Source organism: Cygnus olor, chromosome 1 (genome assembly GCF_009769625.2).
Source record: "Cygnus olor isolate bCygOlo1 chromosome 1, bCygOlo1.pri.v2, whole genome shotgun sequence".
NCBI classification, from domain to species: domain Eukaryota; kingdom Metazoa; phylum Chordata; class Aves; order Anseriformes; family Anatidae; genus Cygnus; species Cygnus olor.
In genome coordinates, this window is record NC_049169.1 from 180458277 (window position 1) to 180486042 (window position 27766).

At 43.2% G+C, this 27766-nt stretch overlaps 2 protein-coding genes across 3 annotated transcripts in view; one reads left to right on the forward strand and one right to left on the reverse strand.

Moving 5' to 3' along the window:
• Positions 1 to 5394: 5394 nt before the first annotated feature.
• Positions 5395 to 8391, forward strand: ARL11 (ADP ribosylation factor like GTPase 11). Its single transcript, XM_040542447.1, has 2 exons — positions 5395 to 5720; positions 5832 to 8391. The coding sequence occupies exon 2, from the start codon at positions 5839 to 5841 to the stop codon at positions 6436 to 6438; it is 600 nt and encodes a 199-aa protein (XP_040398381.1). The 5' UTR covers positions 5395 to 5720; positions 5832 to 5838; the 3' UTR covers positions 6439 to 8391.
• Positions 8392 to 16067: 7676 nt separating this feature from the next.
• KPNA3 (karyopherin subunit alpha 3) overlaps positions 16068 to 27766 on the reverse strand; it is a 52920-nt gene continuing 41221 nt past the window's right edge. For both annotated transcript variants that reach the window (XM_040542459.1, XM_040542466.1), the window contains 7 exons: positions 26051 to 26182; positions 24760 to 24888; positions 22888 to 22992; positions 22681 to 22752; positions 22398 to 22560; positions 21231 to 21325; positions 16068 to 18638 (listed from right to left, as the gene is read on the reverse strand). In XM_040542459.1, coding sequence (XP_040398393.1) covers positions 18540 to 18638; positions 21231 to 21325; positions 22398 to 22560; positions 22681 to 22752; positions 22888 to 22992; positions 24760 to 24888; positions 26051 to 26182 — 795 coding nt within the window. In that variant the 3' untranslated portion in view covers positions 16068 to 18539. The remainder of the gene's footprint in view (positions 18639 to 21230; positions 21326 to 22397; positions 22561 to 22680; positions 22753 to 22887; positions 22993 to 24759; positions 24889 to 26050; positions 26183 to 27766) is intronic.

A 27766-nucleotide genomic window follows, 5' to 3' on the forward strand; every position in this document is an offset into this window, starting at 1 on the left:
TGTAGAAGCCAACAATAACAAAAAGTCTTCTCTCATCATTTTTTTTTTCTAGAAGGAAAAGGGATATGAAATCTTATATCCTTCTTGGAAAAGTTATGACAGACTGGAAATGTTATGAAAGCACTAAATAGGTCAACCAGGCAAAGTGCTATCCAGAGACTTTTTATTATTATTTTGTAGCAGTTATTGCTTATCACAATGTACTGCCAATGTAACTCATTGCTGACTTGGATGAGTTAGCTCAGATGCTGGTATCTCTCTTTTGCACTGACCGTCTCAACTTCCATCTCATGAAGTTGATAGCAGATGACTATGCAGATGTCATAGCAGGTGACTATGAAGTCCTTTTCTCAAGTGACAAAACTCAAAGCATTGGAGATACAAAACAAACAATAGCATGGCATTGAATTACACCCCGAACCGTAATGTAACTCGAATCAGCAGATTCATTCTGAGGTGCACGTTGTTGAAACGAGATCACAAAGTGCCGTAGTCATAGATAAATTCAGGTTTAGTAGAATTTATAACATTTTTTCAGTTTTAGATGAAAAAGCCTGCCTGTATCTGCAGTTCTGTAAGCGACCACAGTGAAGAGAGTGATGATGGCAGCTGTCAATGACCTGTTAAAGGATACTGAAAGAAAATTTCAGAATGTTTCTCTCCTCTTTGTTCAGCCTTATGTTATCCATCACTTGGTTAGCTGCTTTCATTCAAACTGCAGAGTCCTAGTACATGATGCCAGCTGATATGAAAACAATCTGGAGCTGGATATCCCCTACACACAACTGGCACCTTATTCCACTCTGTTCTGCAGTCCTCACCATCCGCTTTCTATAGATGTGAAAGGATAGGTTCACTAAATATACCTACAGCTGTTCAGCAAAATCTGTTTTGAAGTGATCCTGCCACAGAAGGGTGCCAAAGGAAGTCCTCCCCTGATCAAAGCAGGGAGCTCCAACCCTGGAGGTTTGGCAGCAGCTGTTTGATTCCTCTGGAGATGGCCTATCCACTGAGAAATGTGTGAGCTAACAGTGACACTCCGTGGTGAGCCAGATACAATGCAATAGATCGATTTTCGCAGGTTTTTGCTTTCGTCCATTGTATCAGATGGAAAGGCACTAAAGCTAGATTTGTATATTTCAAAGCAGAGTTTCCTTCTCACTAAGATGAGCCTCAGTGTACCTCCAAGTTGTAATTTTGGCTTCCTGTAGAATTAACAGATTCAGACAAGATATTACTTATAGTATACATAGTGCAAGTAAGTAGGCAGTGTGGTTATGCATCATTAGATATCCTATGCAGGGCTGCCTCAACAGCAACTGAAGAAATACTAAAAAATAAAATAAAATACGGATGGAGGAGCAAACACTATGATATGTGAAAGGATGGAGTATGAGCCTTTTTCTTGTATTTTTTTATTTCTTTTTTTAAAAACAAAGAAAACAAAAACACAGAGCATTCATATTTTTGTAAGTGTACCACGTTTTGCTATTTTTTTTTTTCTTTTCACATAGAAACATTAAGAATAATGGAAGAGTTGAGATTCAGGTATTTCAAGACAGAGTTATATTTTAACTATTTTTTAAGGTGAAGACAGCAAGTATGCAGCACACAGCATGAAATGCATGATCTAAACTGAGGTAGAGGCTAACCATAAGAGGAAGGGCTAATAGATAGTGTCAGAAAGGGGAGTGAGAGCATTAGGATAGGTGAGGAAGCTGAAGAAGCTCAGTTTTGAATCACCTTGAGAAGACGGATCTGAGATGTTAAGAGTCAAGGAAGAAGAGATTGGTGAGCTTAAGAGGTAAGAAGAAGGACCTGGAACGAGAGTTTCAGTAGTACAGATAGGAAAGTACAGCCCTATGGCAATTTATGTAGGAAGAAGACAAAACAATTTGGGTCTCACGAATAAATGAAACTACAGAGAGGACCTGCATCCTGGTACAATTCTAAACAGCTTTGAAAATGATCAGAGTAACAATATTTATGAAATATCCTCAACAATTGCATACAAAAGATGTAGTAACTCAAACTGCTGGCTGCTGGAGCCTAGTAGCCACAGGTAGTGGTCTTGGAGGTTTCTCCCCCAATAGCTTTCAAATGCAAACTTGTGGCAGGGGGGCAACTTGTGTGGTTGTGCAAGGTGGAGCTCAGCTGTAAGCTACTCTTCACAGAGCTCAGCCATGGCCAGTTTGGTGATCCTAGCCAAACAAACTCTGGTGAGAGAGGCCCAAAATGAGGTAGAAACTTCTTCATTTGGGGTTATGAAGAGGGACAGGGTCAGAGGAGGGGAGCAGGGGCAGCTGGGGATGGTCTGTGAAGGGAGCAGCTCCATCGCAGCAGCACTCATGGGCTGGAGCACCACTGGCCAGTGCTGAGCAAGCAAACACGAATTTTTGGGGATGTGCCAGGCATTGGGGCTGGGAGGGATTTCAGCTGAGGTAAGAGCAACTCTCCCAAATGCTTGATGGGCATGTGAAGGGCAGGCGCTCAATGTCTGCTGTGAATTTTATTGTGTGAATCTTGTCACTGAACTTTTGGAAGTAGGTCAACGACTTTGAGAAGCCATATGTTGTGAAGAGACATCACCACAGGCTTTCCTCCAGCCTGTGAAAGCCTGTGGCTGTGTTGCACTGCTCTCGGTGTGCTCTCAGCCAGCTTTTGAGCCTCCGGGACTCTGGCTCAGGAAGAGGCACCTTGGCTTCAGCTGCTGGTTCTTGCAGCTACCCATCAACACTGATTTTCAACATCTCAGGATTGGAGATGGAGGCACAGTCTGCTTTTGATGGGCTGAGATCCACTTGTTGCTCCAAGCAGACACCGTTGGGAGGACAGGGATTTTCCCCAAACCTTTCCTCAGGTCGGACCTACCCCTCGGCCCTGAAGGAGTGGTGCAGGAGCCCTCTGAAGGACCATGGACACTCATCCTAAGGACCACATCTACTCCTGTTATTCCTGGCTCCACTCCAGGTTGTCTCCCCCTGGTGCTGCCTTCCAAGGAGGTGACCTGGGCTGGACCAAAGCCCCGTCCCAGCTCCTTCCACCTGGTGACACTGCTTGGGGACACTGTGGGGACACCCCCTGGGAGGGTGGTGAGGCCCCCTCAGTGCCCTGACACTCACATGGATATTGTGACCATCCCTTGGATGAGATTTGTGAGGTCATTAAGAAATTTTTTGGGAAAAAAAATAAAGTACCCATATTATCTACATAAACATTTGGTTTATGTATGCCTACATAAACATCGTGGCATGAAGGTTATCTGGACAGCCATGCTAAGAGCATCTTCATCTAGCCCTGAAACGAGGTGGTCTCCAGAGGGAACCATCAGCTCTTGGCTTGTTCTCCAAAGCCCGTGCCTCATGCTGTACTGCAAGTCCCCTTCTTTGCCCTGTATGCACCCCATGGAGCGTGGTCAAAATGCTTTGGCAGCAAATACAGCGATTCTCCAGTAACAGGAGTATTTAGGGCATGTGGAGGAGGGGGATTCTGTCCCATCACACGTTATTGCTCCTTGTGGAGAATATCCAGGAGATAGGGAAATACATGGCTAACAAAGAGCAAACAAATGAATTGAAATTCTATGAAATTATAAGTGGAATTAGCTATGACTGGCTTTGCTCCTGTGGATTCAGAGACATGAAAAACAAGGCGAGACCATTTGATCTGCCCACATAAGATGTAGCTGGAGTAAGGGCTGCCCTCGCCTCTGAACAGAGTTTCTGAATTATTTAGTGTATGGCCTTTCTGCTCCAGCAACGGAATCACTCAGCGCTCATCTCATCTGCTTTTACTTTCTTTTCTTCCAGTCTTTCTTACACAAAATTGCAGTTGCCCCCATGTATTATTTATTGGAGTATTATGCTTTTATAACGTAGCTGTGGCTGGAACAGACTCTGTAAGTATCTTCTGCACCCCGTGTTTGGAACAATTGGCAGGGAGAAAGAAAACAGACTACAGTTCAATACCAGGAGTATGAGAAAGTAAAATAGAATAAAATAAAATGATAATAATAAAAAAGAATATAGAGTTGCTTCTATTTCTCTATTTGCCCACAAATTAATCTACTCTGTTTTTCTGGGTCACAGAAAACTTAAAAGCAATCTTCGCTAAAACTGCACCCTTGTTGCACAGTTGCATTAGTTGCATTCTTTATTCTGCTTTATTTCTTCTTCTTCTTCTTCTTTTTTTTTTTTTATATATATATATACACAGAAGAAGCCTATTTCTGTAGTGTGTTAGAGGGTGATGCAATACAAGCCCATTGCAACATATTCCAGATAGTTTTTTGTCAGATGATGGGATCTCCACCCTTGATTCCTGTATCTACATTCCAGTTTAAATAAATTAGTTTTATGAATGAACAACTCAAGCCTCTGAGAAGGTCAGCAGCGAAGGCAGGAGGAGCACGGCAGGTTCAAGGGGCAGCCCGCCAGACCCACTGGTGTTTCACAAAATACCCATCGCAAAGACCTTACAGCCCAATGTACTATGAGGAGGAAGGTTTTCTCAAAACGGAGAAGAAGCAGATTAAGGATCCAGGCACCAATTTAACTCATTTTAAGGAAAAGGACTCAGACCAGTGGACAACCCTTGGGCTGCAGCACAGCCTGCGGGATGGGCGAGCAGCCCCCCGGCGGATGAGGATCACCGCGCTCCCTACCACAGCTCTTGCTTTATTCCCATCAAGCCAGCATCCCGCCCTTCTCTTGGTGTGTAGACCATTTCCAGAAGCGATGGCACATGAACACACGCTGCCTGATTTACCACGCGCGTGGCGGTGCGTTGCTGCCCGGAGATTATCTACGTGACAGCACTGCAGATAAGCGCTGGCTTCTGAGTTAACCTAGATCCTCGGCCAAGTAACACATTTCGCACGCCCACAGACCTCGTGGTGGCACCCGGTGCCAACCAGCCCCAACGATGGCAGAGACCTGCACGGGACGTGCTTCAGCCTCTGCTCGCAGAAATACCTAGCAAAGGATGGTCTGTAGGACCAGGCAGTCCCTTACACGTCCCCAGCAGCCTCTGGCATGTAAAGTTCAACTAGGGCCGCCTTGTTAAACGTTTCTCCCTTCTTTTAAGGGATTTCCCTCCCCCCTGCCAAGCCACAGAGGGCTGACTTTGCTTCACATATGGAAATTAAAGTATAGTATCTCGACATAATGAGTTTTATAGATTTTTCAGGCTGGTCATCTTTCCACGAGACATTAAAAATTGTGTTTGTGTGCATTTCTTTAAACCCATCATTGCTCTCTCTGCAGCAGGTAGTGAAAGCCGACGCTGGATTGGATTTGTGCTAGCACAAGATTGAAAACCCGTCGGTGCTGCTCGTGTTGAAATCCACACCCTTGAGCTGTGATTCAGCAAATTCCCAGAGCAACCCCGTGCTTGAAACCCGGTTTCCTCCTGTCTGTCCGGGGGTGGATTTCCCCTCAAGAAGCCAATGAACAAAAGCTCGTTTATTTCTGTCCACGATGAGGAGGAAACGTGTCCCGCCGCTTCCCCACCTCTTCCTGCAACATGCTGCCTCCCCGTTGCGCCAGTTGCTGAAGGCTGCGAGTGGTGATGGAGGCTGGGGGCAGCAGAGCTGGAAGGCAGAAGTCGCCGTTTCGGACCACGCTCCCTGGCTCTGCTCCACACCTCCAAAATAAGAGCTCTGCCTCGTCCTAGCTGTGAAGAGAAGAAAAGCAAGCTGCCTGATCCTTTGTTCAGCAAACGTAAGCAAAGCAGAACCGAGTGCTCTGTTATTAACTGATATTATCCAGGAAATACACTTTTTTTTGTCTACTTTCCTTTTTTAATTTTTTTTCCCCCACTGTTTGAGGCAGGATCTCGATGGGGAAGCTGATCTCCAAAGGCTGGCGCAGAAGAGAAGCACGAGTGGTCATGCTGGGGCTCGACCTCGCCGGCAAATCCACCCTCCTCTACAGGCTGAAGAGCAGCCGGGCTATGGAGACGTGCCCCACGGTGGGCTTCAACGTGGAGTCCCTGCGGACGCCCTGCGGCATGCCCTTCACCCTCTGGGACGTCGGGGGACAAAGCAGCCTCCGGGCCAGCTGGCCCCACTACCTGGAGGACACCAACATCCTCATCTTCGTGCTGGACAGCACGGACATGGCCCGGCTGCCCGAAGCTTTGGAGGCTCTAGAGGAAGCCCTGGGCCACCCCAGCCTGGCTGGCGTCCCCGTCCTCCTCCTGGCCAACAAGCAGGAGGTGCCCGGGGCGATGGCTCCTGCCGAGCTGGGGCAGCGGCTGCAGCGGGGGCGGCTGATGGGGCACCCGTGGGTGCTGCGGGGCTGCAGCGCCCTCACCGGACAGGGCTTGCAGGAGGCTCTGGGGGTCCTGGGTGAGCTGCTGAGGGGCGCGGGGCTGCGCTCCCCGTCCCCAGAACAGCCTGTCATCGGGCCGGCAGAGAGGAGGCAAGCCCTCGGGTGAGCCTCAGGTGGAGCCAGCACAGAGCTGAAGCTCGGGTGGACCCTGCGTGGGGTTTGCCAGCAGGATGCCAGGCTCTGGGCACCCCCTGAAAGAAGCAGACCTGCAGCTGGCACACATCGCGCTGAGAAACACCCAGCTGCTCACCAGCGGGAGCATTTTTGGATCCGTCTCTCGTACGCTCACCACCAACCACCTCTTGCACCAGGCTCTACTCATCGACTGCGTGGTGTCCAGTGCGTCAGCAGGGATGCGTTTTTGGCAGAGAAGCCCACGAGGGATTTTTATCTTTCTCCCAGCCCCGATGCAGCTATCCTGATGGAGCAGGACTTCCACCAGCCAACAGCTAATCGGCTTCCGTGCGGCACCCGTGGGAATAACCTTCAAACCGTGGAAGCGAGTCAGGATTAGATGGTGTGACGCTGTTTCAGGATGTGTACTTACTAATTCCTTGTCTTTCTTTCCCATTCCTTATTTTTATTGAATACCATTTTCAGGAAAATGGTACCTAACTTCCCTCGTATTATCTTTAAATTTATGGAAGTCAAATCCAAGTTCTAGGTGCTTGGAAATACGCCCGCATGGCAAGCCAACCTCTGAATATCCTCATGGTGGTCAAGGGGAAGCCCCCCCTCTCAGATGTTTTGAAACTAGGTGAAACTTCTCTGCAGGAGGTGGCCCAGTGTGGGCAGGCTGACTGCCAAAGGGCTCTCCATGCTCACCGTGTTCTGGGCAGCCAAAATACCCAGCCCTGGCAGCTCACCGTGGGGCCAGGGTCCCAGCGATGTCTCCATTGGATCCCACTGAGCCTACTGGAGAAAGGACCTATGAAATGTGTGCCTTGGGGGACCCCGCACCCAGAATTCTCTTAATCAAGGTTAAAGTTAAGAAGCTTAGTGGTAGACCCTACTCTACTACGAAATGAATGAAAGTGGTGGGGCAAGGAGAGCGAGAGAGGATACCATATTTTTAGGCAGCAGCAGTCAGCTGCTTTCAGGAAGGAACTTATTCAGCCCAGAATCACCGAAGAAAAATGCACAAAGAAGCCTTCTGCTGTTCATGCCAGTGCGTTTCATGGCTCTTAAGGGATTAACCATCCAGCTGCTTCTGGTGCTGTGATTAGCCTCACTTCGTAGGAGGCAGCAGCTGGAACACAGGGCTTATCTAAACTCGTGAAGGAGCAGAACACAACGAACCACTTATAGGAAGGTCTTAATAAAAGATGTCCTTCCAAGTGAAAAAGTCACAATTTGTAGCTGTGTTAATATATAAAATATAATAACTATTATATGCGATAAAAGAGTGTTCCAGTGTTGGTCTGGCCTGAGTGATCATGCTTATGAGTACCCATAAGTTGCACTGAACTGTAAATGACCTCTATAGCAAACCTGTGTGCATGACAAGGAGAATAAATTCATGTCTTTAAATACTTTTGTATTTGTGGCTAACATAAGCAGACTGATCTGCCTTTGGCTTGGAGGTGGCCACCGCTGACTTCTAACACGCGTTTCCCAAGCACGTGTTGTGTTCTTGACTGTCAGAACCAGATCAAGAGGTTTTTGTAAGGCAAAAACATGCACTTGTATTGAGATAGAGACGAACAAACCCAGGTTATCCGTGCAACCCAATCGTCAGTGAATGGAGAGGATGAATCTTCCCAGGGGCCTGTCCAGCCACGTGGAGCAGCAGGCCTGGAGGTGCAACACAAAAATTGAATTGCTGTGCCAAAAGTTACTCCTCATTCAGTTTGCTGGTGTTTTGGTCACACATCTCACATGATACCAAACAGAGTATTGATCATCAGGGTCTGGGATCTGCAATATATTAAACTCAGCACAGGTTGAAGAGTTGTCGTGCTGCTGCTTTACTCTTAGCTGGCTCTTGGTGTGTGCATTTGACTCTCCAAAATTGTCTGCTGGTGAATAAAAAAAGGCACTGAAGCCTTCCTATTCCCCCAGGACTGTTTTTTTGGCCCTTTCAAGACACAAAATAGGCTGTTCTGGCAGCAAATAGAGTTAACCACGAGCCTTTGGTAGAGATTAGCAATTAAACATCAAACTAGCAAAGTGGGAAGTGGTGAAGAAGGGGTTCTCGTGGCAGGGACTGAAGCAGAAGAGGCAACATCCCGGTTACTGACAGCGTCCTCGCATCCCTTGAAGGAGGAGTTTGGCACAATACTCCATCTCGTGGGGCAACATGTGACTTACTGCCCTTGCTTTCTGGAACTAGGCGTTGCTCGACTCTCAATCACATTACCCTGCTCACTCACACCCTTGCTAGAGACTGATGAAATGATGCTGGGCCATACTGTTCAAAACAGCAGCACAGAGTTCACTTCTAATTATCTTCTCTTCTACCCACTCTTGCCCTGTCCTAATCCAATGTTTGCACAATAGCGAGCATTAAATACTTCTAATCTGGTGGCTAAAAACCTATGGCCAGAAGAAGTGGCCAAGTAGTAGGATAGCAAGGGTTGGGAGGGACATCCACCCAGAACATGGCTTAAGGAAGGGTCAGCTCCAAAGCTGGATGTGGCTCTGAAGTTAAATCAGGTTGCTGAAGGCATGGTGAAGTGCTTTTGAGTATCTCCAAGGATGGAGGTTCAACAGACCAACACCTTCAGAGACCTTGTACATACTGAAGTTTACAGCAACTTCAGTTAACCCAAATTCATAATCGTGCATTCATTTTCCCAATTGCTGCTCCACTGAGAAGAACCATACTGGCAAGTGTGGTGGTCAATGGCTGGTGGCCAATGGCTCCGTATCTGGGTGAGGGCTGGTGACGAGTGGTGTCCCTCAGGGGTCTGTCCTGGGACCGGTGCTGTTTAATATCTTTAGCAGTGACATAGACAGTGGGATCGAGTGTGCCCTCAGCAAGTCTGCAGGTGACACCAAGCTGAGTGGTGCAGTCATACCCCAGAAGGAAGGGATGCCATCCAGAGGGACCTGGGCGGGCTGGAGAAGTGGGCCCACGTGAACCTGATGAGGTTCAACAAGGCCAAGTGCAAGGTGCTGCACCTGGGTTGGGGCAATCCCAGCCATGAGCACAGACTGGGAGAAGACCTCACTGAGAGCAGCCCTGAGGAGAAGGACTTGGGGTTCTGGTGGACAAAAAGCTCGACAGGAGCCAGCAGTGTGTGCCTGCAGCCCAGCAGGCCCATTTCACCGCAGTCTTGGTGAACATCCTGAGATCAGACAGAAAACAGGAGATTTTGTGGTGGCAGGGAGAGGGCTGGGGTCACTGCCAAGGGACAACTTAAAGAGGGAGCAGGTAGCCCTGGGGCATGTGAGGAGGAGCTGGAAGAAGGGAGCACAAAGGCAACAGCCCTGGGGATCGCCTTGGGGAGGCAAGGTCAATAAGAATGAAAACAGCTAAGGATAGCTGTTTTGTTTGTTTGTTTGTTTGTTTGTTTTTCTTTCCCAGATACACACAGAAGAAAAGAAGTGTGTTTTTTTTGGAAACGAAAAAAAAAAAGTTAGAAAACGGGTTGTATAATTCAGTGAAATGGCATTGTTATCGCTTCAATACACCTAGCAGTTGTATATGAATTTCCTCCTCTTAAATAAACCCTGAAATACTACCTATAAAGATTCACTGCATGTAACTCACTGAGACAAACAGGGAGCGAAACCACATGTGCCACCACCTCTTAAAAATGCTAACACCATTGCCAAGTGGTATTGAAAACCAGCCATGCAATTGCAATCACAACAAATGACAAACTACGGTTAAAAACACTTTGGCATTTACAAGGGTTAATTAATTGGCTCTCCTCTAATCTTCTTTCTGATGCTTGATCATGGCATTTAAACCATGATCGACCTCTTGTCTGATAATTGCTATGAGAAATAATTTCCCTGAAGTTCACATGACCGATGAACTATTCTTAAATTCACTTTTTTTATAACCAAACCACCGTCATGCCAGGGTCATGAAGCCACCAGTTTCCGCAGTGAGAGGACAAAGCCATGCAGTCCCAAGCCAAGTTTCATAACGGGGAGGAATGCCTTTGGAAAGACCAAACGGGAGGTTTCCTCAGGAACAAAAACACCGTCTCAGGGCAGGCTGGGACTCTTGCGTCCCAAGCAGGAGCAGGTCTAACAGCCACGGCATTGCTTTGATAGCATTTTTCTGTCATGTACCACTTTTTCCCTGCCAACAGACTGACTCAAGGGCTTGTTCTGCTCATGGAGAAAGATACACACTTCACAACTCGTTATTTTCATTGCCTTCAGGAGCAAACGTTGCCTATATCACAAGCCTTGTCTGTGTATCAGACATTGCTGCTCTCCACGAGCTCTCTGCTTGAGCAGCACCAGGAGAAAGCAAGGGATGGATTTGCAGAGAAAACAAGGCTTGGGAAAGCAAAATGGACCTGAGGCAGAGAGCAGAAATAATGAGACCAAAGACCTCGAAAATGGAGGAGAAACCAGATGGCAAAAGCTGGTGAGAGGATGGACTTGGTCGTGGTGCTCCCCATCAGGCAATCTGCAGAAGGGGTCCCAGCATCCAGTGACTGGGAAACCCATCAGATCTCCCAAAAAGCCATTCAAGGGTGGAGGAGGAGTGCAGCACTGCGACTAGTTGGAAGTGTCTACACAGCGTGGTTCGGGGTTGAGCATTCACAAAAGCGGAGAAAGCATCGCTCCTTGGTTTGGGTGGGAGAAGGTCGTCAGGGAAGCAAAATGTGTCAGATGTTCCTGTTTCTGCAAGACAAGGTGGGACCTTGTCAGAAGGGACAGAAGGGACCTGGGGTCAGAAGGGACCTCTGGAGGACATCTGGTCCAACCCCTGCTCGAGCAGGGTGCCCAGGAGCCATGCCAGGACCCCAGGACCATCACCAGCAAAGAGCAGGTTTGGGGCTGCCACCATGGGTCCTAAGCCTCCAGAGCTGCCCTGAAGGAGATGGGGACAACATCTGCGGTGCCACCAAGCTCTTCAAGACACCTCTGGGGGCAGTGGATGTGTCTGGGTGGCAGTGGCTGTGAACATGTACCACAGCAGCAGCTATGGCAGGGCAGCTACAGCTGGTTCAGCCTCCAGTTTTCACCCTGGTGTTCTCCTTTAGAGACCTTTCTTCTGTATTTTCTCCACAGGAAGAACTCGTGGTTTACCTCAATGAGATGTCATTCTGTCTTCCATAAAGAAAACGGCCTCGATGTTTTTGTTGCTCTTTTCTGCACCCTACTGTAACCACATTAAAAATAAATAAATAAATAAAAACTGATCACTTCGCTATCTATTCCCCAAAAGCATGAGCAGAGGATAAAATCTTCTTGTTCCCTGCCATTGCAGATCTGAAGGCTCCATCAGCCACCTCCACCGCTGCACTCAGTTATTAACAGAAAGGCACAAATGCAGGAATATTGCAGAACAGGTCACGGCCACCAGCGCTCAGACCAAACCAGAGCCTTGAACGGTTGCCATCGTTTTCTTCATAGCAGATGCATGCTAATTAAATAATTGCTGTTTCATTTTGGTGGTGGAAATTCACGGGGCTCATTGCTGTCTCCTTGAAGGTGATGGGCCCCAGGAAAGAAAATACCCCCAAGGGAAGGGCATCCAAGAACATACTTGATGTGGGGTTCAGGACTGCATATATACCCACTAGTGCAAGTACTGCTATAAAAGCAACATCAGCCTTTTAAAAATGAAAAAGAGATAGAGTAATAAAATAAATAATACATCCAGAAGAAAAAACGCACCCAAAAAAACCTAAAACCCAAGGACAGTGCAGGAAATTTCAGCTGTGAAACAACAGCAATGAAAACAGGCTGCCTCATTGAAGTTACCAACTACTGGGTCAAGGAAATGAAGAAGTCCACGTGTGTTTGTTTTTGTCCCATCCTGCCTGGATTCCAGTTTATTTATATACAGTCTGTGATTTTGATTTTAATTTTTGATTTTTTGATTTTGATTTTAAGCCATTAGAAGCAGTGAAATAAAGCTGATTTTCAAAAGTTACAGTAATTTTTCTCTTTTCTTTGAATCGAAATGCTTGGAGCAGACAAGTCACAAACCAGCGCAGCAGGCTTTGTGTAAGAAAAATGTCTCGCTTTTCCAAATTAGCTGGAACGAGAAGAAGGTGTTTTTCCCCTGCTGCCCTATCCCAGCTCCGTGGCAGCACCGCTCTCACCTGGGCAAATGCCCTAAACACGCAGGAGGGAACTGGGAATGAGGAGCTCACAAGCCAAGTTCAGACCACTGGTCTTATTCCCAGTGGGCATGGAGACTGATCTATTCCTTTCACCTCTGCAACTGCCTTTCATACCTTTAAAATGTAAGCCCACCTTAAGCATTATCTTCCACGGACTAAACCACTGCTTCTTTCCTAAGACGTTATACTCAAGGAGGGTTTCACAGAATCACGGAATGGTTTGGGTTGGAAGGGACCTTAAAGATCACCCGGTTCCAACCCCCTGCCATGGGCAGGGACACCTCCCACCAGACCAGGTTGCCCAAGGCCCCATCCAACCCTTCCTTTCAGCTCCAAGTTTAAGAAGGCAATGGGGTAGGACATGGCTCTTGTGGGAGTTTGTTCTTTACCCAGCTGGTGAAAAAGACATTTTCCAGCAGAGCTGGCAGTGCTGTAAAGCCGGAAATGTTCCCCTGAATCTGTGCTGATAAGCATGATGATCCCTGCAAAGTCGTAGTAAGGCTGACGAACCTTCAGGTAAGCTCCCGGGCTCTTTATAAGGTGGTGGCCCTTCGTGCTGGGGCCCTGCGTTGCACCACGGGGAGCTCCAGACCAAGGATATTATCAGCAAGTGTCCCAAGTAGAGGCTGTCCCATGGGGGAGCGTGTGTCACGGACACAGGTGGTCCCTCAAACGTGTATGGAGATGCCACCAGGAGGCTTCCCTCGGTCAGGAGTCCCAGAGGAAGCTCCAAACTCTTGACTTGGCTTTTACCACCAGACTTCTGCTGGTGGTGGTAGCCAAAGCTCAGCACCACCCTGTGCAGTGCCTCAAATGGGCAGCTTTTCACCTAAGTTACCAGTTGCCTGAGGGGAGACAAAAAAAAAGCCCCCAGATCCTCAACCCTGACATTGTCACGCTTGCAGCAGCTGTCCTTGAGTAGGTGGTTGGGTCTGGGGTAAGAGCAACAACCGACAGAAACAAACCAAGGGGCTCGAGGGCTCTGAAAACACTTGGCGAGATTCCTGCACCTGTGAGCATGGGAAGCAATCCACAGGTTTATGCCAAAAAGAATCCCAGAATTTAATAACCTTCAGTTTTGAAGCCTGTAGGATTCACATTTTCAGATTTTTCTCTCCCATCATTAAGTGCTAAATAGCTTTCTTATTTTTCCTTTAAATTATCATAAAAAATGCAACTGGTTAAGTGAGTAGAACTCCTGGAGTATTTCAAGAGCTCAGAAGTTGACTAAAATACCAAATAGACCTAAAAGCGTGAAAACTGCAAGCAGATTTCTCCCCTTTCCATCAGTTTTTATAATACTAGCACAGACCTGGGGCTGAGTTCTCCTAAAAACTCCTTCCCGGGTACTGATACCCCTGCAAAGCTTAGCGCACGCGGACGTTTGGGTTCGTGCTGCTGTCAGTGAGGTACAACCTGAAACCACGTTGGTTTGGCAGCAGCTTCTCAGCAAGGGGTTAAGCATTTCAGCGGGGCCATGGCACGTGGAGATTACAGGGGCTGAGGGATGCAAGAACTGGAAGGCCACTTCTTTTTTTTTTTTTTTGATGAAACTACACATTTTTGGGGAAACTTTGGAGGTGCTTGACGTAAACTTGAGAATTTGACAAGCCCTCCAAGGACTCCCCCAACGCACACTTCATGCGCTGAGATGTCCTGCGTGCTGCCATGCTCAAAACAACAAACCCAAGGGCGCAGAGGCTGTTCCCAGAGAACTAATTTCGAATACTCTATTTCACGGTGACAGGGACGGGGCCAGACCTCACTGTGGTCATTTCTCCCGTAAGCTAGGGCCAGCCCTGGCAATGAGAACAGAAGGACTTAATCCCTTATTTACAACACCATAATATATGTAATACATATATTTACAACACCTCACTTCTTCACACACGGGTAATTTATATGGGGATCATCTGGGCTGCCAGATGAAGGCAGAGAGCTGTAAAGACTAACCTTCCTTCAGTTTAAAACACAGGGATCCAAGAATCATGATATTCTTAGGAATGATATATAATGCTGTAATGTCCCTAACATTTTTTTTTAAGCTCAAGTAGGAGAAAAACCCACCCTACGTTCCTCTATCAACCTGTACGCTGCTCAGGAAGGATTTAGCATGAACCCATCTGAGAAGGAAGGTGCTGGAGATCTCCAGGCCCAGCCCAGCAGCACAGCCCAGAGCTGCCTGCTACCAATTCTGCAGACAGCACAGCACCAATGTTAAGCCAGAACTGTTAAAATGGAAGCGTTTGGTCCCAGCTGCTCCAGTTCCTGACTTCTCATCTTAACAGGAGGCCACTTCCACGAGCAGCTTACAGGGACAATGCTGAGATGGATCTGAGCAGCTCCCGCGGACGGCAACACGCACAGGGACAGCGGGGATGGACGGTGGCCATTGTGACAAAACCTTGCCTGTTGGAGCCCAGTTTTCTACTTTTTTTCCCCCTTTTTCTTCTTGAAAATTGCTTCCTAATGGTTTGCAGTAATTTGTTGTCCTACATATGTATGAAATGAAGCATAATTGTGACACGAAAGGGAGCATTTTTTTATGCAACCAACCAGAAGGAACACAACACAACTAGGCTGCTTTGGTAGAAAAGAACAATTTGAATCACGCTCAAAATCCAGAGGGCATTAACTATCAGATTAGAATAACAAAATGGGTCGTATTTAGGGATGGATTTTATTTTATTTTTTTAATTTGCCTGTCTGTGGATCTTCTCATTTCTGCTTTAGCAGATCAAGCGAACAAAATGGAAGGGCTTATATTTTAAAAAGTATGAGGGACATCAAGATATCCTCCAGGTTTTATTCTTTCCAAAATGTCTCCTAAAGTAAGGCATTCTTTATTCCAGTGTAGCATCTTCCAAGCCGTCGAGGTAGGACCTGCTGGAACATTATCTGCTGGGCAATGCAGATCCAATCTCCAGCCCACCTGAGCGGAACCCCAAAGGGGTCCCTTGTCTGTCGAGGTCAGGGACGCTGCCATCCATCCCGGCTATGGAGAGCCATGGGGACGTCAGCCTCCTGCCTAAGGCTGGTCTTGCTGAAGACCAAGGAGCAGTGCCCACCTGATTATAAAACTAGTGTGGTATCAGCAGTTAGAGCCCAGCACTGGGACCTGGAAAACACGTTTCTGGAGCTCCCTGGTGCTGTGGTGCACCTCCACACCTTTAGCGGAAGTCACTCTTTCATATATAGTTGTGCAGACCGACTGCAGCCCACTTACCATCGCCTCCCATACACGTTTGGGAAACACTTCCCTAAAAAAAATATAAAACTCCGTAGTAGAACAGTACCCAACATTTCAGAGATCACTGCGTTAGCTTACTTTATTCATTCTTGTAACATATGTCAAACTTTGATGCGGAGTTCTGCTAACTAATATCTAGTCAAAGACAAAAACCCCTAAGTCGAGATCTGTGAAGACTAAGCAGTTTCATAATTTTCAAAATAAGTTCTTGAATTTTTTATAGTATTTGATAGCAGCTTTTATTGGTTACAAAACCTAAGCCCATATACAAAATTAGGAACACATTTAGATGCCTCTTTGAAAGAACGTTTTAGTCTATTTTAACTGATAGTTTAAAAAAATAATAAAAACAATGCAATTTTAAACACTGTTCTGAAAACGTAAAAGTGCAGCAATATACTTTGTTTCCTTTATTAACTATGAAATGGTGCAATCCCAATCAAAAGCTGATAAGGTCACAACAGAAAGAACTGAGCAAACGCTTTGTCTTGCTTTACCTCAGTTCTCCGATGTTCACTTTTAATGTAATGCATTGAGTGCAAGAAAAAGATCAAATCTTCACAGTAGTGGAAAACTGTTGTTTTAGTATCAATTTGTATATAACCTGTAGGATAGTAGTGAGTGCAGGCTGAACAGGGTAACCGTCATTCTATATGGCATATAGGGAAACTAAATTGAGTTAGAAGGGGAAATATTTGTTCACAATAACACCTGCTGGAACTCTAATTTCACAAGAACTTTGTGACCTTACCTAACTTTGACTTTTTATTGTTTAGTTTTTTAGCGAACACCACACAGTTTCAAGATCTTAGACTATAGTGTGTGAATAGGATGCAGTTACCATATGAAGCTTCAACTCAACTTTTGGGAAAAGAAAAAAGGCACAATGAACTTCAACTCAATTTTATGTGCACAAGAGTTGAAAAATCTGAGCCACCTTAAAGAGAAATTGATTCTAAAATTTATAAAACCTATAAATAATCAGAGGCCAAACCACTATATTAAAACAGATTATCTAGCAAGTAAAAATCTTGCAGTTTAAACATACGCTTGTATCAAGTTAAGATACAAGACAACTCGCTCTTTAAAGTGGCTCCACCTTGGCAGATATATATTTAATGAATGCACACCTGCTATGCGTTGTTCATCAGTGGAAAAACAGCTGATCCACAAAGCTCTGATGGCATCTGTCCTTATCTTCATCACAGTAAATACAACCCACATCCAATAACTAAATTAGTTTAGATTTTTCTATCCCTTCACATCAATGCATTGGGAAATTACACCCAGTAAACAACAGCAACAAAACCAGTTTGTGTGATAGCTTACAGAATTTCACAAGTATCGATCTCCGCTCCAGCAATACCAAAATCCCTTTGAAAATGACTGGGTCAGGCGATTTTCCAAAAGCAATGACCTCACATACCTTACGTAAAGTTATTTAATGTGCGCTGCACATCGGGTTTATGCTGAATCATGGCAGCTTCCATCCAGCCTCACACATCAACCAGTTTGCATCTTTTGTAATCATGTGAATAAGATTTGAGACTAATTTCTGAATTACTCTTCCAATACTCCAAGAATGAAGCTTTTATGACGCTTCTAAGTAGTTGCTGGTTTGTTGCCAACCACATCATCATAAGCACTGGTTACTAAGTAAAAAATAGTTTAAGACTAAATTACAGTAAACATGAAAGCTCCACAGTTTAAACCCAATATAAATCAACCATATCCAATTATCAATTTAAAACAAAATATATTGACTACTGAAAGTTGAAAGCAAGATTCTTTTTTAACTAATACATTTTTGGACAGATTTTTTTTTTTTTTCTACAGTCTGGGATTCTTGCTTTCAGCTTAAACAGAAGTTCAAGTCCATAACAGGTTTGTAGCTCAGGTAAAATACCATGCACAGCATTTGATTACTTCAAAACAGCAGGAACACACAGGCTGAAGTGAGTGGTCAAATAGGGCTCGCTGTTCTCAAAAATTAGGTATAATGGCAAAGCTTTACCAGTCCAAATCTACAGTTCTTTCTCCAACCCTGGTTTCTGAGGCAGTTAATGAACACACATCAATTACTGATAGATGAAGTAGTTTTTTTGTTTGCTTTAAACTTAAGTGTTTAATCAATTGCCAAGTGTTTTTTTTTTTTAAGTTACTTTTATTTCAGTTTCACCAATGAAATTCAATTGGCTTGCATTTTTTAATCTATTCTTCCACATAAAGTATATGAAAATATGTTTGTGGAGGAGGATGATGGAGGCTCAGAGCAAACTGGGCCCCTGTAAAGTCTTCCAAAATGTACGCATCATACCAAAGTGTCTTGATCCACAGCGCACCATTTTCCAAAGAAGCTACTTTTCCGTGGAAAGCCAATGTGCCACCACTATGGAATATTCTTAACAAAACTGCAGATTGCGGTTGTCAGCATGTGGCACCAGGAAAAAGGCAAAAAAAGGTAGTTGGGACTGTTAAAAAGAATTCTGAAACAGTTTAAGAGATCATGCATATGCATTTACAGTCCATGTGATAGTGATGTTTGGCAACTGCAAAGTGACCGATACATGGCTTGCTTTAGAAGCATCAAAACGAAGAGGCATGTGTGTCTTGGAGCCTTTTGTTTCTTCACTTGGTAGCCATCTGGTGGTGCTTCATACTGGTGTGGGACAGAGAAGCTGCACTTTTTTGAACTTAAAAATTAAATTCTTTTGTTTGAAGGTTGGCCGTTGGGTCGAAATTGTAAGTACCTCCTTGAGTGGCTTCAGGAATGAGACTGGGATCTTCATCGATCTGTGAAATAAAGCAACAAAAGTGCATCAGAGGCCAATTCCCAGCACAATCCAGTACACGTAAGCGAGATTCACAAACCTTCATCTATTTATTAAGCATTATTGCAATAAAATTAGATTAGTTTTTTCAATTCAATTCCTCAGCTTTGTTTAAAAAGATCAACACATCAACTCTGTTCTAATACCATTGGGGGAACAGAAAATCAACATGGCTAGAGACTGGGTTGCTGCTCAGTCAAAGCTGTTGCTATTTTAACTGTGCAATTTAATTTTCAATGCCAATTTCCAGCACTTCTTCAGTTGGCTGATCACTAGATGTAAATTCCAAAATTAGTTTTGTACTTTCTCCCATTTATTGCAACATGAAAATTTTTATTAGCAGCTGATCGAAAGTCTTGTATAAAGCTTAAAGAATAATTGGCATCTCCTATTAGGATCTGAAGGATTTAGACTAACTCATTTCAGAGCAGTTTTATGTAATTCCCGTAAGGGCAATCTGAAATATTTTTAAACCAAAAATACTTTATGAATATAGAATGCAAGGCATCTGCATCCAACTTTATCCAACTTCCTCAGAGCTGTGAGGATTTAAGCGTTCACTGCCATAACTGCCTCTAGAAACCAGAAGTACCACTGGCAGTACCCTCAACCTGCACAACTTCAACCCCTACCCATCCTCCTCCAAATCACCAGCTGCACCCGTGCTCGGAACACACCGTCCCTACAAAACAGGCCATAGCAGTCACACGCTGGTTCAAACTGCGTGTCATTTTGGAAGCACATACAAGAGCCCTTGTGGGGTCTAAAGAGGTTTCTGAGGTCTGTCATTGGAGTAGTGCAGACTCCTGAACTGACACACCTCAAGTCTTTATGTTTCTTTTTACTTTGGGTGACTTAACAGCTAAATTGGAAGGAGGGATTAAGGCATCTGGGGACAGCAACAATTCGCAGGAGGAAGACTAGGGCATGTCACTACCGAATGAAGATCGAATCTGGTTTCAGAATGCTTTGCAAATGTTTGTGAGTTGATAAATTAGCACTTCTGCCTTCTGGAGGGGTACTACAAAGTAATGTTAAAGAAGTTCTCATATCTTTTATGAAATAAACAAAAGTCAGGAAGCTATCAGTGCTGGTCCTAAAGTACCTGCCAACTGCCTGTGCACTTTACAGGGCTCACTCAGCAAAGGAGCATTTGGGATTAACAATGAAGGGGTGAATATCTAGTGACCAGCAACATCTTATGAGAACACAGAAACTCAGAAGCTCCTGAAGTGACAGAAGGCAGGAATACTCCTGGGCAGTCAAGCTTAACACTACCAAGGAGGCAAACATAACCACTCTCTTCTCTCCTTCGGGCAATTTGGATTTCGTTTCAGTTTTTTTTTTTTCTTGTTTGTTTGCATTGGTACTAAACTGACAAGGGTTCATTTTGCCACTTACAGTTACTGTCTCAAAATTTGTTTGTTGCTGTGTTTTAGTTCCAATCTGCCAATTATGGAATTTCTACAATTCCTAGTAAGTTTCAGAAACTCCAGAACACGTGCTACCAGTATAAGCAATAATTTGAAGTAAAGTCTCGCTCCCAAGTAAAGGAGGTAAATTCAGCCAATTAGGCACAGACTAAATCACATCAGTTTATGTAAAAAGTAAATGCACAAAAGGGAGTACTAACCTCAACAGGGGTATTTTTCCACCCACACCAACCAGACTGTGCTCTTCAGTTAACTACGGAAGTCTCAGAGCCATTATGGAGATTATTAGACACTGCCCACAGAATCATTAAAAGCATAGGAAACTTTTCACAGATCTTAACTTTTGGTGACTAACCTCACAGCTGCACGATGGGACCATAAATGGAAAATTAGGAAGTCATAAAATTAGAGCTGATATCTGAAGAGTTCAATTTATGAGGCTTGTTAGCCAAAAGAACCGAAGACACAGTACTGCCAGGCTGCAGAAGTGCAAACACCCTACAAGGCCTAGAAAAGGCAACCATTATTCCTCCTCAAATTATTTGCTGAAGTGTTTCTGAGGCACTCACAAGCAGCCAGCAGCAGGAAGAGCTGGAAACCAAACTGTCAAAATGTCTACTCGGGATGCAAGAAAATATCTGATGGTCTAGCTCAATCAGCTGCAGAGAGTTTTCTGGTTTTAATGACTCTCTTCAATGCAGAATCCAGACTGAGCAATTACAGAGCTGAAATACAGTAATCTATCTGAAATTAAGGATCTGCTCCGCCACTCCTAAGACTGATGTATGAGAAAGCAAAGCAGGAGAGCCAGAGAACTGTTTTGACTCTAATCACAAGTAATTACATGTCAATGTACATGTCAATATAACATTAGGTCAGCATCAATCAATTTGTTTAAGTAAAACGAGATCACTCATCATAATGTTGTTACAGAAGTTCTTGATATTGAGAAACTCTTCAAAGACTTTCAATTAAGGGAAGGTGAACTGAAAAAGGAACAGGAAAATTGACCTCCCGGCCAACCTATTATCACAACTGGAACTGAGCAACAGTGACAAGGCACTTACTACGATAACAGTAACAGCACAGCACATATGCTTTTCAATCCTTAGCATACTTACATCATCACCAGAGAAATACTGATCTATGATTTCAAATGCTAGTTTATAAATGTCTTCATTCTCATGCTGTTGCAAGGCTTCAATTTTCTCTAACCCTGGATAAAAGAAAAAGGAGAAGAATTTTAAGTTTAATCTAAAGTGAGTTACTAACTACTTTGAAAAAAAAAAGAAAACAAGAAAAATCATGAGAGATTACTAAAGAAACATAATAAAAAAGATGCAGCTCAGTTTCCAAGTATTATCTACACAATAGCTATCTTTGTCTCCAAGACTTAAAAAAAAATAGTTTGTGAACCTTTGCATGCCATGGAATATCCCATTTTATGAACACAGGATAAGGGAATTTTCTCTCTTTTTAGATAAAATTCTCTGTACTTTTGTGTTTGTTTTTTCATTTTTAAATTATTTTTTAAGACTTCTGCTGTCTAATATGTAGCTTTTGTCCCAGTCATTGTGCCTTCTGCATATATGAATAAGGAAGTGGCATTATTTGTGAGTTGCATACAATTTTTAAACAATAAGGCAACAAAGTCTCATGCTAAGAGCAGCTTAAAACTATAGTCCCATTTTCAAACTGGATGTGGTATACACAAGGGAAAAGTTTTCAATACACTAAGTTCTTAAACATCCATTTAGTGCTACCTTACTCTACTATATCAATTAAAATTGTACTCCCAAACTGGGAAAAAACAAGGAAACCTTGAAGAAAATAGGGAGGCTTGTAGCTTGTTAATACTAAGTTTGCAATACTTAGTTAATACTAAGTAAATAATAAGATTGCAATATCCAAAAGCCTGACTCCTCATCCTGTTTTGGTCTTAATGGAATTATGATCCTCACATCTGCTTCCAAAGCAGTAATTAACGCAAGAATTGTGTTTTACCACACAACCAACTACATGCAACAGCCAAATGAAAAGAAGTACAATTCTCATTTAAGTCTAGAAATACCTAAGCTACAGAAAGCTCCTCCACTGACTGCCTCCAACATGACCATCCCCAAAACAAGCTAAACAGGAAAGTGTGTCATTTTTCTCATTGCAAAAGTCTCGCTTGCTTATTTAAATAGCCCACGGTCACAAAAATGCTGTACTAAACATCAACAACAGCCAGAAGACAGAATAAAATTCAGTAAATTAATTTTTTAAAAAGCCTAAAAAGCACTTACCTCCACACTCTTCTATAATTTCAGCTATTGAGCTGGCCTCATCGCCAGCCATTATCAGGATGTTTTTCAGACCATCCAGCACCACCTGTACCACTTGAGAATCCTTTACCGAGAGTAGGTTGCAGAATGGCGGGATTACGTTCTGCTGTACAAGGTATTCTACCTAAATAATAGGAAAAAAAGCCTTTGAACAAAGCATCCAAAATGCTTTGAACATTTTGCTTCTTACAAATGGCTGCACGTACAATGTTTTCGGGACAATTTGAAATCCTACTACACATACCTGATCTTTTCTCCCACTTATTGTCAAATTGCTAATTGCCCAAGCAGCTTCCTTTTGTGTTCCAAAGTCCCCCTGAAGAATAAAATTAATAGCTCATTAAAATCCACATGGAAACATCTGTCAAGCTTATTATTAAAAATCACCGACTCTTCATGTCAGGTTTATAAAAAGAGGATGACAACTTGCATAGCTGATAGTTTGACTGACCTTAGCCAGCTGGTGTATGATCATAGGGATTAGACCAGCATCTATTACAGCCTGAACTTGTTGTTGGTTTCCTGCTGTGATATTGGAAAGGAACCAAACTGCTTCCTAAAAATGGAAAAAATAAAAAAGCAAAGCACTTTTCAAAAACAGTCAACAGATAAAAAAAACAAACCTAACAAAACAACCTCAAAACTTCAACTCATACAATGACCAATCTCTAAACAGAGCCTCCGGGTTTCCTCCCCACTAGCACTTCCAGCACACAACCTTTATTGCACTGTGAAAGCCAAACATGCAGGGGATCAATACAAAACTGATATGATTAATTCACTGGGTCAGATTATTACTTACACAAGGAGTGTTTCCATTCACTGGGAGTGATACTGACTTAAACCTTACATCCACTTTGCGCTGCTGGAACCACAGCCACGTTTTAAACTTTTAATCAGTTTTGCAAAGAAAATCAGTAAAACCCCATATAAAAAGGGACTTCTGTAATATTTGACCTGACAGCTCAGCAGTAGCTTTCTGTGCTTCCAGCTCCGATTTTGTTCCTGAAACATGAAGTAGAGCTTACAAAGCTCATTCGAGTTTTCCCATTAATTATCAGACAGGACAGGACTCTCAGTCCTCAGACCTTACTCAGCAGTTATCGCTTTCAGGTGGCTCCTCAGGATAGATAACATCTAATGGCAGCAACAAATTCATGGCTACAATGGGGGATACTTGTCAAGACAATTGAGAACATCTTAAAAAAGCTCTTATCTTTACTAAAACCAGACTTTAATAAGCCATCAAAGAGCCAATTACAAAGTACTGCAGAAAACAATGGGTTCCATTTTCCAGGGACGTATATCTGACTTTTATTTGCTCCTCACAACATTTATTAAAAAACTCAAAGGTGTTTATACACTCCCCTTATACAATAATAGTTCATTTCTTGGCATTCAAAAGCACTGAATCTTGGCATTTCTTGTTCTTTCCTGAGTGCTAGAAGGGCAGGCAGAAACAAATCATAGCTGTTTGAACTGTCAAAGATTAACTTCTTCAGTGCTCTTGGCAGTTGCCAGGCCCTGAAGACATAGATTCCTCACTAACAGATTTCCCCTCAGTGGTATGCTAAAATAGGGAAATCGTGTAAGATAAACAAAAGGCGAGAGAAAAGAAAAAACTTCCTCCTCAACCAGTCCCATCTCTGCAGGGAAAGATGGCATGATGATTAACAAAAATTATTAACAAAAAACATCATCAAATACAGCTCTGGAAAAGAGACCATCGATCACATTCTTTCCTCTAACTCTCCCTATACCACCCAGTCCTCTGCAGAAGCAAAGTTCCCTCTGCCAGAAGGAAGGAGAGGAAACCCAGGGATAGTTTTCAAAAAAGGGCAGGGGTATTCCCTACTCCCTTGAAAGTGAGGACTGACAACAGAAGAGAAAGAACTCCGCTATAAAAAACGTGTTATTTCATCAAGCCTCTTTAATTTTGCTGAGTGGAAAAACTGGATCAATCTCACCCATCTCACTGGACTCAACCCAAAGTAACAATCCTTACATACGAAAAACCCTAACGCAAGTTCAGCAATTACTCACTGTGTAAGCAAACTGAAAAAAACGTATCACACTTAAAAGCAAAAACCATCAGTCCTCCCAAAAAGCACTGGGCATCAACACCAACGCACAGATCCCCAGTATGCCTGGTTGGCTTCAGCCCTAATGAAGCACCAGCCTCAAAGGCTGCTGCATCTTTATACAGAATTGCTGACATCCCAGAGATAACAGGTATAAGAAATTCTTCTGTAACGTGCTACAGACTACTGTTCTACACTTTAAACAACAAGATTAAGTTAGGAAGAAGCAGATCATAATATACCTTGTTTATCTTCTCTTTTGGATGCGTCAGGAGGTTTGGGAAGTAAGACAAAACATCACAATTGAGAACAACTTGTGTCTGTTCATCAGTACCAGTTACTATGTTGCCTACTGCTCTCAGTGCTGCTGTCTGAATATCCAAAGTGGGAAGGAAAAAAAAAATTGCATGTTAAAGACGTTGCTGTTACTTATGCTAAAACAAAGATCATTTTAAAATGTCTCTACAAAAACACTTTGCAAAACGCAATTTAGCACTTCAGCCTGCCAGCTACACTCTAAAAAGGGGTGCTGTTTCACCAGAACAGAAACACGTACCACAGAATTTTACTCAATAGATGCACTGCAGCCCAACTCCAAAAGTGTGAAGACTAGAAAGTAAAAGGGTATTAAAACAATAAAATAATTCATTGTGTATCTGATCTGACTTACAATAAATGTATCTAGGTCTTGACTATGTCTGCTAATATTGCTTACTTTTCGATTCAGGTCTCCACTGCAGTATTAAAAAAAAAAAGACTACTTTTATTCTTATTGACTCTTACTTGACTTTCAAAAATGTACGTTATACTCTTATGTATTAGTTATTTAGTGCTTTATAAGTGACAGAATACTGGAGGGACTTGTTTTCATCAAATGAACTGGCCTGACAAATTTCAAGACAGCCAAGTCTCATCCAAAGTCCAAACTAAACAAACATGATAAATGCACAGACATAGAAAAAAAAACCCTTCCACATTCCAATGGTTAGTTTATAAAAATCAAGGACATATTAACTAACTTTAAGTTTCCCTTCGTTTTTGAAATTAATCAAACAAGGTCAGTTACCCTACCTTTTGTAGATAACCAGAAATTTACTCTACTAAAAGGACTAAGAATCTGCAAATATTTTAACATTCAGCAAGTCTCAAAAACATAGCTGATTTCCATGAGGTATTCAGATGCTGCAACCATACATGTGGCAACAGAAAAAAAGAGTATATATAATTTGGAAAATGTAAAACCTATTGTCATTAAGTATTTTAGGAGCACAAAAGGAATGCACCCCTGGTAATCACGCAACGGAAGTTAATGTTTAACCTGTCACTAACAAAATCAAAGAAATCTCAAAACAGCTTCAATGTAATTTTAAATTATCTTTTTTCCTTAGTGTAGGTAACATTTTGTTCAGTTTACCTACAACAAATGTAGCTATAAATGCTCGTCTCAGAACACCACTAATAAATACTCAGAAGCACATTTTTTAAAGCAAATAGGTTACAAAAGACTATTCAAAGACACTGAAGCAGACTTACTTGAACTTTAACCTCCTGATGACTCAGAAGGGGAACTAGGAAAGGTACAACTCCTGAATCAATCACCATTTGTATCTGTTCATTACCACCGTCTGTTAAGTAGGACAGAGCCCAAACGGTGTCCACAAGAATCTACAAGTTGGAAAGAACATGGTTTATAGATTGAATAGCAAGATCCGTATAACCGAGTCTTAATTTAGCGATCAACATTCCACACATCTGGGTAAAAAAGGAGCATGCAACTCCGTTACAGGAAAAACACAAATACTATAATGCAAACTGATTTGTAGAATTTTAGATTATTAGGTACACCTATGATAACTGGGGTCATTTGTACCATGAAAATAATTTCTATGTCCTCTTTTTTTTTTTTTTTTTTTCAATTAAACACCACATTTTGGTGCATAAAATTACAGCACACATCACCTGACAAAAGTAAATTTTTTGGCTTGGTTTGCGTTTCACAGATTGATGATCAGCTCAGGTAAGTAACTATGCTAGTAACTTTCTGAAGACAATACTGAGCCAGCCTCCTGACCCTGCCCTAATCTGTTAGATGTGCTATCTTCTGATTACAGAATACCTAAATTCCCATGGTATGTAATCCATCTATATACACTTTAACATTTCTGATCCATAGTGCAGTTTTGAAGTTAAACTGCAAACTATCCTCAACGTATCCTCTTTGGCCTTCATATCGAGATTAAAATCCACAGCAAAGAAAAGAATTTCTTACACCAGCTAAAGGAGTAACAGCTATTGTAAGGTGGCAACTGTTCAAGCAAAGGGAAAAAACACAAAGGAATGACTATCATGCAGGGCACTCTTAGTATCTTAAAGAAAGTAACGACTACGTCACTGATGACTTGATAAGGATGATTTGAGAGCCCTCAAAAAAAAAAAAAGGAAAGGTACAAAAGTTACAGTTATTTTAAAGGTAGTTTTTGAAGCAGAAACAAAGCTAGCAGAAAGAGTGGTAATATCCCATCACTTAGAGATGATGTTAGGAACTGCAGGAAGAGAAATCTGGACCCCACTGAGGGCGTCATCTGTTGAGGTATCTGGATCTCTGCATTTCTAAGTAAATGTCCACTGCAAACCAAAGCAAAGCAGTTGCTCTCTGTAATATTAATGAAGACTAAGGCCTGAATTCATTGCACTTAAGTGAAGTGCCTAAATTAAGAGCAGAGTTAGCCTATTCTCCCTCTATATTCTGCATGCTAAGGCACCTTTTATATTCTGTGTACTAAAACACCTTTTGAATGTGGCTCTCACCCGGTTTACCTAGATGAGCTTAGAGCAACAGGCTCCAAATCTAAGCATCTTAATTATGTTCTGAGATCAGATGGTCTGAACTTGTGTTTGAAAGGCTTTGTAGGCAGAGCTTGTGCCTAGGCTGAGTGCTCCATGGTAAGCAAAAAGGAGCCAGTGGCCCAGCTCACTGAGGTTTAAGGGAGCTTCAAATGGGAACGGCACAACTTGCACCCAAATAGCAACTTGGGAGCCAGCTTCCCCTCCCTGACAACTCAACCAAAAGAAACCTCATCTGCTATTTCCATAAAGGCACCTGAATTCTACTTTTAAAGAGATACCCATACAAAATTTCCAGCTATTAGGACAGCTAAATAGTACTGGAGATGTGGGAAGGACTTTAAACTCCTGACCCACAGGCTGCTTCCCCCCTTCTCCAGGGACCAGACAGCACAGACCTAACAC

What these genes read in the sequence shown, in the direction of transcription:
- ARL11 (XM_040542447.1), top strand. Translation starts at nt 5,839, where the DNA reads ATGGGGAAGCTGATCTCCAAAGGCTGGCGCAGAAGAGAAGCACGAGTG.